At 41.4% G+C, this 14581-nt stretch overlaps 1 protein-coding gene across 4 annotated transcripts in view; it reads right to left on the bottom strand.

Annotated features, from left to right (window-relative positions):
* Zmat4 (zinc finger matrin-type 4) overlaps positions 1–14581 on the bottom strand; it is a 381839-nt gene that overhangs the window by 133237 nt on the left and 234021 nt on the right. For all 4 annotated transcript variants that reach the window (XM_021219402.2, XM_029532287.1, XM_029532288.1 and 1 more), the window contains one exon: positions 5549–5776. In XM_021219402.2, the coding sequence (XP_021075061.1) occupies positions 5549–5776 (228 nt within the window). The remainder of the gene's footprint in view (positions 1–5548; positions 5777–14581) is intronic.

The raw sequence follows: 14581 nt of genomic DNA, 5'->3' as shown, positions 1-14581 counted from the left end.
AGGAGATGCTGAGTCACAGAGATGGGTGCACCTGCAATAGGAGATGCTGAATCAGGGACATGGGTGCACCTGCAATAGGAGATGCTGAGTCATGGGGATGGGTGCACCTGCAAGCAGGAGGTGCTGAGCCACAGAGATGGGCACACCTGCAGAAGAAGGTGCTGAGTCGGGGAGATGGGTGCAGCTGCAAGCAGGAGGTGCTGACTCAGGGAGATGGGAACACGTGTGGTAAGGGAACCTAGACCTATACCTTTAGAAACAGGCCAGAGGAGAACAAGCTGTTTAAAGCTCTATACCTGAGTCTTGGTCTGTAGAAAGAGAGGGCATGTATAATTCAATGATATTTAATGTGTCTTACAGGGCTATTAATCTTTTGGTTCTTGGGAGCATTATTAAATTTTCAAATGCACTCGAAAGCTGTGTCTTCAGACAGAATTACAGCAGAAGAATCTAGAGTTCTCTAAAACAACAAATAAACCTGGGCTAAGTTTCATTCTGAAGCTTTTAAAGGAATTATTAAGGCGCATAAAATGAATATTCTATACACAAGTAGTCATGGTTTCAGAATTTACATTGCCACTATTTCTAAATAGGAAAGTACCCTCTCTAGGTGTTTTATGCCAGCACAAAGAGATTAAACCGTAAAGAAAAACTCGAGAGTACCTTCCATCCATTAAGTTTCACAATTCTGTGTTCCGATAGCTGTTTTTATAGTAGAGTTCATGTTCAGGAAGAGAGATGGGCTTCCCTTGTTAAATTGTAATTCAGCTGTGGAGAAACTATCATTTGTTTTCTTGGAACCAATAACACCGGAGTCAATACTTGACTGTACACACTAATTAATGTTTAAGCCAATCTTACTTCTAATGCTTTGTTAGTCTGTAGAAATTTTTTCCCTTAAAATTTTTACCTGTTAAATGAGGCCATAAAAGCCAGAATGATGTGGTTCTACAGTTTCCAGTGACAACATACAATAAACACCCAAAACAGCACTAAGTGCACATTACTTAAATTATTAAATTATATGAAAATAACATCAAAATTTTGTATAAGTCACAGAAATTAAAGTCAATGTAAAAAAAGTCTCTAAATGTTATCAACAAACACATTAAATGAAGTTATTATATATGTACTTTGTAATAGGTTAAACAACACCAAATAGTCAACATGAATTGAACAAATGATGCATAAAAGGTTGCCCCTGACTCTAAAACATCATTAGCAGGCCTTAAAGTCACAAGAATAGAGAAAGTATTCACAGATCACATGATTCTATGCTTTGAATAATTTAATCCCACCCCCACTCATCTACACATAATTTAATCTCACTCAACAGTCCAGATAGCTTTCTGCGTACAGACTAAAAAGCTAATTTGGACATTTCTACAGAATGCAAAGGAGTTAGAATAGCCACACTATCTTCAAGCTGGAGACCATGTAGTCCCTACCTTCAGGACTGTCCCAATGCTAAACAATCAGCATAGCATGTAAGGCCATGGGGCTCTCTGAAAAAAAAAACATATGTCCAGAAATAAACGTACAAACAATGGATTTTCCTCTTTAAAAGGGAGTTTATTTATGTCTAGGTGTTTTGCTAGCAGTGTGGGTGTGCAACATTTTCAGAGGCCAGAAGAGAGGGTTGGTTTACTTGGAACTGGAGTTATAGAGGTTATGAGCCACCATGTGGATGCCAGAACCAAAACCAGGCCTTCTGCAAGAACAGCAAATGCTCTTAACTGCTGAGCTATATCTCCAAATCAAAATAAAAATAAAAATAAAATAAAATAAAAAATAAACAGATTTTCAACAAAATAATTCGAGGCCATTCAGGAATGAAAACTAAGTATTCAACCAAGTTTTGGTGATTGTTGTATGATGAATGCAAATGAAATTAATTTCAACCCCCTACCTCAAGCTGTGCAAAAAAGTTAATTTGAGATCTACTATAATATGGGACATAATAATGAAAACTATAAGCTTCGAGGAAAAAAATGGTCAAGAGCATCGTAGGTCACAGGTGAAAACAAGGATTATGTGAGTGGCCATGTCCATGTGTGTGGTGCCTGAGGGGGATCAGAAGACTGGGGCTGACCAGGAATATCCAGACATTGATCAGGATATGATCCTGATCAATGTCCCATATGATCACAGGAATATGAATTATTCAAGTACTTGTGCTATCAAAACTCATAAAAGTGTTAACACTTTAGTATCTGCACATTTAGCTATATACAAAAATACACATCATTTTTTTTTCAAATGAGAAGAATCATAAAGAATGTACTATGAAAATTATTCAGTCAGGGACCTTGTAGAAATGAGGCATGCAGAATTGTGGGCCGGCTCTTTTTGGTTTATTTTTGGTTTTGTTTGACATTTTCTTGTTCTCCATTCAGCAATTATTGAGCAACTATTATTTCTTCCCATAAGCTAGATGCTTTGAACTTGCACATTAATAAGAAGAACTGACAAGACAGCCAGATTTCAAGTTGCTAACAATCTATAAGAAGAATAGGAAGAAATATTTTTTAAAAAGAAAGAAAGGAAGAAAGGGAAGAAGGAAGGAAGGCAAGCCATAACCATGACATTTTAAACCATGAGGAACAGGCTACGAGAGGAAAAGACAAGACTGTCAGCATCCTCCATCTTCCTGGAGCCATGTGTATGTGTGTGTGTGTGTGTGTGTGTGTGTGTATGAGAAAGAGTGTGTTTGTGAGAATATGTGTGTGAGAGTGTGTGTGTGTGAGTGTATGTGTGAATGTGCATGTGAGTATATGTGTGAGTGTGTGTGAGAGTGTGTTTGTTTGTGAGTGTATGTGTGTGAATGTGTGTGTGAGTATATGTGTGAGTGTGAGTGTGTGTGAGAGAAAGTATGTGTGTTTGTGAGTGTGTATGAGAAAGAGTGTGTGTGAGAGTATTGTGTGAGAGTGTGTGTGTGAATATATGTGTGAGTGTGTGAGAGAGTGTATGTGTGTGAGAGTGTATGTGTGAGTGTATGTGTGAGTGTGCATGTGAGTATATGTGTGAGTGTGTGTGTGAGAAAGAGTGTGTGTGTATGTGAGTGTATGTGTGTGAATGTGTGTGTGAGTATATGTGTGAGTGTGTGTGAGAGAAAGTGTGTGTGTGTGTGTGTGTGTGTGTGTGTGTAGCCCTATCTGCCCTAGCACCCTCTTTAGCTGACCTCAAACCCTCACAATGATCCACTTGCTTTTGCTTCCCAAGTGCTGGGATTAAAGTCATGTTCCACCACCACCCCATACCTTTTTTCTGTTTGTTTAAAGTTGGGACATGCCTGTACTTCTAATGCATTTTTGCCTCATTAATTAATCACGATTTAGGATTATGTCAAAAATAGTATGTATATGTGCATCTTTTAAAGACTGACAATTTCCCAAGATTGCTTTATTCCTCCATGGTCTGCAGTATGGAACATTTGCATAAATATATATCAAAGCATCAGCTGGCATGACTGAAAAGGTGGATCCAAGGACAGTCTTCCTTATGCTAGTGAGTCACAGTCAGATAGCAGTACCAAGTCAAAGAACATCCTTTTGTCTTCCATACTAAAAACAAGCCACTCTAGTGCAAGAGAATCCACCGCCCAAGTCATTAAGATGTAGTTGCACATAAAAGATGCAGTGTAGATAATTCAAACTAGACAAGAAGAATGTGCTATGGGAATAATTCTTCTTCATGTCATGGTATCTGGCACAGACAATAAATATATTCTCATTTTTCTCTTCCAGTGCCCTGCTATGAAGGAGCCAGGAGAGCCGACTTGTTAACTGCCGCTAATAGCAGCTTTGTGGGATGGCCCTCGGTGACGGGAGAGATGTCTCTGTTTACAAGAGAAAGACATTTAACACCAGAAACTCCAACAAAACGCAACAGTCCCATTGACTAGAAACTGTCTACAATATGAAGTTAGCTGATAGCCTGTACAGTAAGGACTGCCACAGGTTTTTCTGTAACCAGAAATGGCCCAAGAAATTAAGCATAGCACTTGCACGTGTGTTTGTTCTTAGTCGCTATTCAACCATTAAGGAAGAACCAGTCTCATCTGCAGCTTGGCAGTTGCATCCTGGGCCCTGGAACTCAAATCCACACCCAGGCTGTGAATCTGCCAGGGGGTGCATAGAGCCCTGTTCCCTGCCTATGTGTTCTGCCTCTTGGCACACACATGATTCTGTTCATATAGCCTTCTTGCTTGCTCATACATCCGGCTCCAACTCAAGTTCATTTCCTCAGCAAAGCCTTCCTCAATGACTTTAGCTCAGATCACACCGTGACCTTTGATCCCACTTCTGTGATTAAGAGTCACCTAAAGCCATTTACTGCCAGAAGCATCCCGCTTCAGGGTCTAATACCAGCTCGGGGCTTTAAAAGCATTAGTTCTTCTTGCAGAACCCAGTGGAATGCAGGTTGCCTTCTCAAAACTGATTGTAAATTTGGTACTTTACAGCTCACAAGTGTTATTATTGCTGGTCTCCTGTCCAGCTTGTAAAACCATATTTGAAACACAATCTATCAGGCTGAGATACTTGAGATCAACAGTACTTTACATGGCATCTTTTTTTCTGAGCAAAACATAGCAACATAATATGTAGTATGAAATTTTGTTTGTTCCTACATTACCAATATCAGGCAGATAAAATATTATGTAATCAAAGAAATGCTCAAATGATCACTGAGTCCCCTAAATTGGTTATGGCCACTAAGGTACCCACAGCACACCTTGCTACCCTATACTATCCAAGCCTTTGCTTTGGCCTCAATAACAACCAAGCCACGTGAACTTCAATTGCTTTCCAGCAGTCTAGAGACCTGGGGGCAGGAGGCAGGCAGTGGCTAGAGTGGGCCACATGGCACACCATTGCTTTATTTGCCTGGATGCAGAATAGCACACAAGTTTACATAAGGCACCACTGTTGACCTTCATCTTCTCTTCTGCTCATCTCCAAAAGTATTCACCAGAGAAGGGGTTAAACGCAAACAGAAAGAAATCCATGGTTCATAGATCCCCAACGTTGATCTGAAAGGGAGTCAATACAAATATGGAAACAGAGATGGTCTTAAAAGCCAAGCTAAAGCTAGCCAGTGCTCAGGTCCTTTCATATCCATTCCTCCGAGAGAGTCCCATCTGATACGTTTTGTAAAACTCGGTATGATGCAGCAGGAGGCGGGTGTTAGCTGGCCCATGCCATAGGATGGTATCGTACTTTAGCGGGTACCAGCCACATGACGGGTCTAATATAAAATGAAGTTTATTGGGGGGTGGGGATGAGAGAGAGAGAAAGAGAGAGAGAGAGAGAGAGAGAGAGAGAGAGAGAGAGAGAGAGAGAGAGAGAAACAGTCCTTTTTAACAAGCCAGGGGCCAACCTAGGTGTTGCTAGGTAACTGTTGGACATGCTAACACCATCCTTATGAGTTAATGCACTATCAATCATTATTCTGCTTTGGAAACACACACACACACACACACACACACACACACAAGGCTTTTGCTGAGAGCCTGGTTTGGGACAAACAATTAAGGGACTTCTCTTACCTCTCAGTTCCCCCAGATCCAGAGACGTTCCGAGCTGCTCTAGCAAGGCAACGCGGGCTGCGTTCTTTTTGTGTTTCTTGCCTTCATAATGCTGCTGGGCCATCAGAGGATTGTTAAACCAGGCTGCGCAGAGACCGCAGTACCTGTCTGAGTCTCTTCTTTGATAGGGAGATGCGACCACGGGGGCCGTGTCCACTCGAGGAGCCTTAAGTGAGCTCAGGGGTGCGGCTGTGGGAGAAAGCAACAACGTGTCAGGGTGTGCTTCCCTTCAGGATGGGGAAATCAGCTCAGTGGGCCCATGCTCAACATGGCACGGATTTCGTCAAAACCAGGAAGTTACCTTTACTGACAATCATTTTTTAATTGGGTAAAAAAACAAGAGGCTCCAAACTCAAGTGTGGAGATATGGTGTCGTTTTGTGTCATCATGCTCAAGGGTGGTCCCTTTGTGAAAAAAAAAAAAAAGTTTTCAATTAAAATTTGAAAGACTCTTCACCTTGAAGCACAACTGGGAATAAATGGCCCTGAATGGGTCAGCTGGTGCTAAAGTGGAAAGAGCCAATAAACAGAGTCATTGGCTAGCTGACCTGCGTGCTACAAACTGAGGAAGCCATGCTAAATGTGTCGGCTTTTTATTGGCATAAGCTATTTCAGACCATACCGGCTAACACTGACTTTGAAAGTACAATTTCTCTCCCAGAAAGACCAGACGAGGCACTCCTCTGAGCAGATGTTGCTTTATCTAAGCTGAAAGGGCACATATCACTATTTTGAGATTGTACTCCCAGCTATTAATTTAACACATCCCATTGTGAACTTTCAGTTATTTCTAGCCTAGGGAAAGAATAGAATTGAACTTGAAGGAGTTTACTAATGGAAAGTAAAAATAACTTCTGTATGCTTTCAACATACAAAATGCCTCTCTCCTTACAATGAGTGTGCCTGGAGTTACTGTCCTATTTCTCAGATGATTGACTTCAAAGACAGCATGGGGAATGGTATAAAGGTGAGAGACGGAGTTATGCATGGTACACAACCAAATATTTAAACTTAAATGCCAACAACATTCCTTCTGAGACCGCCCCCCCCCAGTCCCAAGGACCCCTCTCATGCTTAGCAAACACAGGGGCTAAAGACCTGCCACATCTTTGTTTTATAAAGGATTGCTCTAAAATCATAGGAGAAAATGTTTCAATCCAAATTATTTTGGAGGAAGAAACTTGTAGTCAGTCTCGATGGCTCATTAGTCATAAGCAATTTAACAGCATCTTTCCACATGTCCCTAATCTCCATGACAAGGATTTGCAGCTGACAAAATCATGACAATTAGGGTATTCTTCCAAGGGAAAGTAACAGCTTGGGACGTCAAAGACAAGTTAAAGAACTAATTAATCAATTTCTCAAGCTTCCAAAGTTTTAGGGGAGCTCCTTTCGTGTGAGAGCTAAACGCCTGGTACACAAGTGCATACTTGTTATATGACAGTTTTATCCAAGCCCTGTGGATTGTGACAGTGTCTCAGGCGGTCTCCTTTTCATCCCGAGTGTTCCTCATAGTTGTAGCTAAGATTAAACTAAATGGGGACTATGTATGGAGGGGCTCTGATACATTTAATGTTTTTTTTTTTAAAGTCCTCCCTGCTGAATTTGGTCAGCCAGAACCATCCAGAAATGAAGCTCAAAAGTGGGCCATATGTCTCAACTGCCATCTGGTATCGTCCATCATGACTTAGCAACACTAATGAAAGCCACAAATAATATAGTCGACCTGTCGAAGGGAAGGAACCCATCTCCTATCTCAAAGAAATTGCACCTTGCTTCTAAAGTTTCCTACCTCCTTATCGGTTTCTGAAGATACGAGGCTACAAGGCAATGGGAAACATCAAACATTCACAGTCTGAATGGGAGTGGACTCCTGAAGCAGGGTTCTTCTTTACACCGAATGCTAAAAGGGATTTCTCCATCATTTTTGTTACTTGATACCTGATATTCTACATTCGGGCAGGAATGGCACACGCAAGAATCTCTCAGATAGATAAGCATTCTGGCAAACAGGAAAGCTGTTGGCTCTTCTGTTTGCATTGTAACTTTGCTCTCCTGAAATTCTACCTTCTTAGCGCATAATCCTGAAAGTCCATTTTCCAACCAGCTCCCCATCTCAAGTCAGTTCCCAATCCTGTCATGCCCATGAAGGTAAACGAAGGCAGCAGCAGGGAAACAGCCTGGAATCAGAATTAGATCCTGTCCGGGACTTCAGCTCCACTGAGCCTTGTGTGCTTCCTGATTACCTGCATCTTTGGTTGCCATGAAGTTACACCTCAGGGTTACCATCTCTTCTTAAGCTGGCACATTTATGGTTACAGGTTCACTGGGTGGGCAATGAGCAGGCTGGAGAAATGCTGGCTTATTTACGACTTTGACTCCATGCCAAATATAGAAATTTGTATAGGAGGAGCACAGACTCTCGGTTTTAATAAAATCTGTGTGTGCGTGGATCGTAACACGATGCTTGGGCAAGTGTACTGTCCTTACCAAATAAATACAAGAGGAATAATGATCGTCTTTGATTGAAAAGCACCTTTTAGGCAACATGTAATTTTACATTACTTTCATATTTTATGAATTCTACTTGTAAGAAAATATCCAATGCTGACCTCACCTACCCTTCTCAAATTTAAACTCAGGAGAGTTAACCACTCAAAACAAGTGACTGTGTGGTTTTCCTTTGTTTTTAACATTAGATTCATTTAAATCTCTATGTCCAGACTATACTTCCAAACAAACACAGAGAATATGTAGGGATAAGAATCAAGTCCAAGGGTGCTCTCACACAGCCCCTCACTATAACTTGTGTTTCTAATGTTCGTCCAATGCTGAGAACCACGGGCCTAAGTATTGCCATATTTTCCTTTAAAATTACCATTGAATAGCAGTGGTGGTACATGCCTTTAATCCTAGTACTCTAGACACTGAGGCAGGAAGACCCTACCCTAAGCCTAAACTAAACCAAGCCCAAGCCCAAGCCCAACCCTAATCCTAACCCTAACCCTAACCCTAACCCTAACCCTAACCCTAACCATAACCATAACCATAACCATAACCATAACCATAACCCTGAGGAGGAACTGAATTCTGGATGCACTTCCCTCAGCACAATCTAAGGCTGGCCTAATCTATGGAGAGAGTTCCAGAACAGCAGGGCCAGGGCTACAGAGAAAAGCCCTGTCTCAAAACAACAACAACAACAACAAAACAAACAAACAACCCCCCAAAAAAACAACCCCCCAAAACAAAAAACAAACAAAACCAACCAACCAAGCCCCCCCCCCAAAAAAAAACAACCCATAAATAAAGCTCTCTTAGATCTCCGTGCAAAAGACAGGCCCAGAGTGTATGTATGCAACAGTAGCAGAGTGGGTTCCTCTCTAAGCAGTTGGAAAATTGTCACATATCCATTTTAGCATCTTATAAAAACACAGCTCTCAAAAAAAAGTAGCTAATATATTAATACTACTAAAGTTAAATAGAAATTTTGTTTGTTTTCTCAACAAGACCCTTTGGGAGTCGGGGAGTTGTTGCTATGACCTGCCATCAACTGACTCTTAGCAGTGGGCACGTGGCTTTTGTATCCCTCCTGTAGCTACACTGTTCTATAGGATGCTCCTCGGTTTATCTACTGAATGAGGTCCCGACAACCTGAGAAGGGGTCCATTCTCCTTCCTCTAAACTGACAGCTGTTTGTTTGTTTGTTTATTTATTTATTTATTTATTTTCGAGACAGGGTTTCTCTGTGTAGCCCTGGCTGTCCTGGAACTAACTCTGTAGACCAGGCTGGCCTCAAACTCAGAAATCCGCCTGCCTCTGCCTTCTGAGGGCTGGGATTAAAGGCGTGTGCCCCCACGCCCGGCTTTGACAGCTGTTTATTAAATATACCATTCACTTGGCAATTGTTAAAAACCACTTGTAATCTTAGTCATATAAGTGTGTGTTTGTGTGGATGTGTGTAAGGGAAATGAGATGATAAACTTTCACAGATATATTTGTATTCACTCCCTTTCTCCAGTATATAGGCACAATCCCTCATTGCAATTCAAAAACATTTTTGAAAGAACTAGGAATAATCAAATTTCTCCATGACTCATTTAGTACAAGCACTTGACCTGAAGTCATGCAATAGTATTTATAGGCTATATACCCGCTAGTGTGAAGCATACTGCAACAGAATTATTAATTAACTCTTTTCCCAGGTTCATACACTCAAGACATGCGGTGCATGTACCAGCATGTGTACCATAGCTTTTATGGTCAACTTGATGCAAACTACAGAAAAGAAATCCCGTTGAGAAATTGCCTCCATCAGATCGGCTATGGACATGTCTGTGGGAAATTTTGTAAATTGTTAATTGATATTGGAGAGTCTGGTCCACTAAGGGTAGCGCCAATCCCTAGGTAGGTGTACCCAGGTTGTATAAAAGCTAGCTGAGCAAGCTATGGAGAGGAAGGCAGTGAGCAGTAGCTCTTGCCTTAGACTTCCTCAGTGAAGAATGGTGATCTGTGAGTTGAAATAAACCCCTTCCTCGCCAAGTTGCTCTTAGCCATGGTGTTTATGAGCACAATCAAAAGCAAATTAGCACAGTATATATATTTATATAGATAGATATGTATCTGTGTGTATGTATATATTATATATATATACAGCACACACACACACATATATATATATATATATATATATATATATATATATATCCCTGAATTTTCTCATTTTCAAAATATTTTCAGCCTAAATGCTTTGACTAAAAGGTCATGGATCTGAAGCTGATGAACAATAACCCAAGCAGAGTCCAGTTTCTCTAGGAATTAAGCCCTCAGATTTGACTTAGAAGACTCACATCCCCAGCCTTAAACACAATTCAGATTCTTCAGCATTGCCTTGAACATGGCTGTCAGGGAACAACAGCATCTCAACAGAGGGCTCCTAGGTGAGTTGTCTTGAAAAGTAACCTGGAATCATAATGCACCTTTGACCCCTGTCCGTGTTTTCTGACAAAACCACCAGCTGATTTGAGCAGTGTCTGCCCTGCTGTCAAAATACTGCTTTAGTCCACAAGAAGAAACTCTGCTTGCAACCCTACTCTGCATGAGAGGTGACCAGCTAGTATTGTATAATATGTGTTTTTCTTTGAATGAAGGAACAACTAACTAACCACTTAGTAAGTAAATGGTCAACAATATAAGCAAGTAAATTTAGATGGAAGCAAAAATTTCTTTTTTTCTTCATAATTATGCCACAAAGGGTTTAGGAAACGTGGGTCATGATAGCCAAGGGGTGACTAGATTTTGGAGGGATTTACACCTAAGCAGGGGGTCGGGGCTAGCAGCTTGTCAAAGTAAGGATTTACACCTAAGGCTTCCTTTTTCTTTAAGAAATGCTAAATTAGGTAAGTTGAAAGTCACTATTTTCTAATCATCATCATTTTGGAGAATGGCCTATTTATTTTTCAAAGACTATAAACTGTGCACACTGTTCTAGAAACTTCACTTTCAAGTGGGAAGTTGTACCTATCCTAGAGTCCAGACTGCGTCTCTGGCTTCTGTCATGGTATTGTGATTTTCACTTCTGCTGATGTATTTGGCTGGATTAAGAAATGACTCAGACATTAAGGAAAGCATGCAGGTGTCTCCAGGGATTACTAGATCCTGGGGGCTCTGAAGAGGTGAATGGATTCATCTCTTGGTAGATTTATCTGCTGGCTTTTTGGGGAGGTAGAGATAGGAAGGAGATGGGGCCATTTGGAGGAGTTTGGTCCCTGAAGGCATGTCTTGCGGGGACTACATGACTTCCAGGAACAGGAGTCTTCAGCACACCTCCCCTGGGCCCCCCACTTACAATGACTCTCTGCCCAAAAGCATGGGGGACAAGCCAACAAAGAATGGACCCTCTGAAACTCTGTGCTAAACAATTCCTCTTCTTAAGTCAGACATTTTAGTCAAAAAGTGACTGGTAAAGTACCAATCATCCTAAAATGGCTGATACTGGCCGATACTGGCTGATACTGGGAGGTTTTACAGATAAGACACTCTCAGAGCTGATACTGGAAAACCTGCTGGGTCCACCCCTACCTTCTGGAGGAAAAAAAGCTGCCTTCATGTCACATTAGGAAAAGAAAAATCTGTGAGAAGCTTAGGGGTAGGTGTTTCAATGAAGCCAACAGAATGCACTACCAGGTCATCAAGGGGCATCACAAGTTGAATAAGCAATGGGTCATTACCGACTTCTATCACCAGCCACCAGCTCCCAGAGAGGGGTTCTCTTTAATACCACACTGATGGCTACATCCCCTCTCCCTTTTTCTCTCCCCCCTCATGTCCTCCTCACATCTGCCAAGCCCTCTCTCTTCTGTCTTACCTTCTTCCCTGGCAATCTTCCTCACTCTGTCAGTCTTCTTCCTCTTATCACCCCTCCTTTCCCTCTTGACCTTCCTCTCCATGTTTGTCCCTCTCACTCTCTCTGAATCTCCATCATTAATACTACCACCTCCCCACTTCTCCTTTTCATGGCCCCACTGTTTCTCAGTACTCTCTAAATATTGAGGTAAGAATGCACAGGCTGCTCTGACGTGGAGCATATGCCATGGAGTTGTAGCCAGGGACCTGCTTCACTTAAAGTATGTGGCTTTCTTGCCTTGACATTCTTATCTGCAATGCTAATCCTTCCAACTTCTGTTAGCCCTTTTACTTTCTTAGTTCACCTGCCCCAGATTCTTGAATGGCCATTGGTACAATTTGGCACTCATGGAAAGAACCACTTAGCCTAGGGCATTCTAGTAAGAAGTAGCATAGGAAACAGCAAAGTCCAGAGACCCTGCTGTGTGACCAGCTTCACAGTTATGGCAACTGGTTAACAACGGTGCCTTGGGATCAATAGGCCAAATGAGCCATCACATCGAGCCCAAATGCACTTCGCAGGCGTCAGCATCTTCTGTCAAAGGGCATTATTCGAAATTGTGCATTTTTCCCTTAAAAGAAATTGATTTCCAGTGCTTATGATGGACTGTCTTTCTTCTTTCTTATCTTAATTCAGATTAATGACAGTAGTAATTCTTCAGCAATTGTCACTTTCTCCCCCAAATATATAGATAGGACATCTGAGTGGATCATTAAGTGCTGCTGCAGACCCATCTGCCAGTGTAAATCACTCCATCACCAAGCTATTCTGAGCCTCTGCAGGCACCTGCCTCAACTCAGTGCCGCCATGCGAGGACCCACTTCTACTTAGATGTGCACACTGTTAGGTGTGCATGTGATGAAGGAAGGAAGGGAGGGAGGGAGGGAAGGAGGAAGAGAGAGAGGGAGGAAGGGACAGAGGGAGGGAGGAAGGGAGGGAGGGAAGGCAGGAAGACACCATGGACTTTTGATCACATTTACTTGGTGTGGGTATGTTTTAATAAATATCTTCTGAAATCTAAATGTGAAAGCTTTGAGAATTTCAACACAACAGTCACAGAGCTAACAAAGTAGGCACACATGTCATAGGTGATGTAGGTATCCATATTCTGAAATACCATACAGCAATAGGAAATAAAACAATATGAGCATGTTTTAAGAAAGTAGGAGGTGACCTACTGAGACACTCAGGATAGGACATAAAGTAAAGGAACTAGATTATACTGTGCACAGGGTATGAAAGCAAATCACACATGAAAATGATATGTCTACACTCGGAACATAAAACTATGTACAGATACTGTAAGGGTACAAATAAGAACCTTAGCAGTGCTTGTTTCTACTCTGGATTGTGAATTTTTTAATATTCATGTATATGTGCTCATTGGTGTGGAAGCAAGCATTTTTATTTTATAATTTATGTGCAGGCTGCATTTCATGCTACCATGTTTTAGTACAAAGCCTGGGAAAACATGACTCTGGAGACTTGCAGCGCCACAACCAGGTTTTAAATCTCGGAAGATTTCGTTTGCAATGATTTATTTATTAATTTATTGTTGATTTTCCTGGAATTAAGATGGAGGAAAGGTAGCGTGCCAGAATATAATATAAGAGGACCTGTGTCTCCTGACTTCACAGAAGACCCAGAGGAGAAAAGCAGTTTTTTACAGTACTTTAAAAGACCAAAAAGGGTTCTACTTGTTTAGATAAAGTTAAGCTCCTCTCCTCTTCTCACGGGAGAAACCCCAAAGCTGTTCCCCATGCAAAAAAATAAAATTAAATTAAATTTAAAAACCCCAAAAATAAAAACAAACAAACACACACACACACACACACACACACACACACACACACACACACACGCCGCACTACAAATTAGACACTGTAGTATGTGCTGTTTCAAGCTATATACCATTGTGTATTTCTCAAGAATGAGCAAAGAGGAAGACAACTCCCCAGAACTGCATTCTGATTCAGTTGTGTATCAACATTCTTAGCATAATCAGCCTGCTAACAGAGCTTGCTTCCACACCCACCCGCATGCCTATGTTATCAGTCTTCATTAAGACGGTAGCTCTAGATCAGTAGTTTTCATTAATACAGAATAATTCCCTCCAGTTTCAGTCACTGATTAGGATCTAAATATCTTAAGAACGCCTGTGTTCTGCAGAATCTTCATCTCTGAGAAAAAAATAGGCTATTACACAGAACTTTAGAGACGATGAAAAAGCCTTTTATAACTTCCTACTAACAAGAATTTAGAATGTAATTTCCATAGAACAAGGGTTATCATCTGTTTGTTCACTGATCCAGCTCAGGTGCTGGGTACCGGGCCTGTGCATGGTAAAGCCTTGGTTAAGGGAAGAAAGAGGTTCACTCTCTATAACTTAATTTACATCCGAGAAAGAGCCAAAGCTTGCTTAGGGCATCCCCTGACTTGGTAATAGTGGCTGATGTTGAATCAGGGAACACAGCTCTCTGTAGACTCCTGTGTTTCTCTCAGAGAAGGTCTCATGGCATGGCGTCTGCAGATTCTTCCTAGGGGAGATGCTTCACTCCCTCTGAGTAGCAGGATTGTTGGTTGCAGTCA

Source organism: Mus pahari, chromosome 19, assembly GCF_900095145.1.
Source record: "Mus pahari chromosome 19, PAHARI_EIJ_v1.1, whole genome shotgun sequence".
NCBI lineage: Eukaryota > Metazoa > Chordata > Mammalia > Rodentia > Muridae > Mus > Mus pahari.
This window is presented reverse-complemented; position numbering and strand designations above follow the sequence as displayed.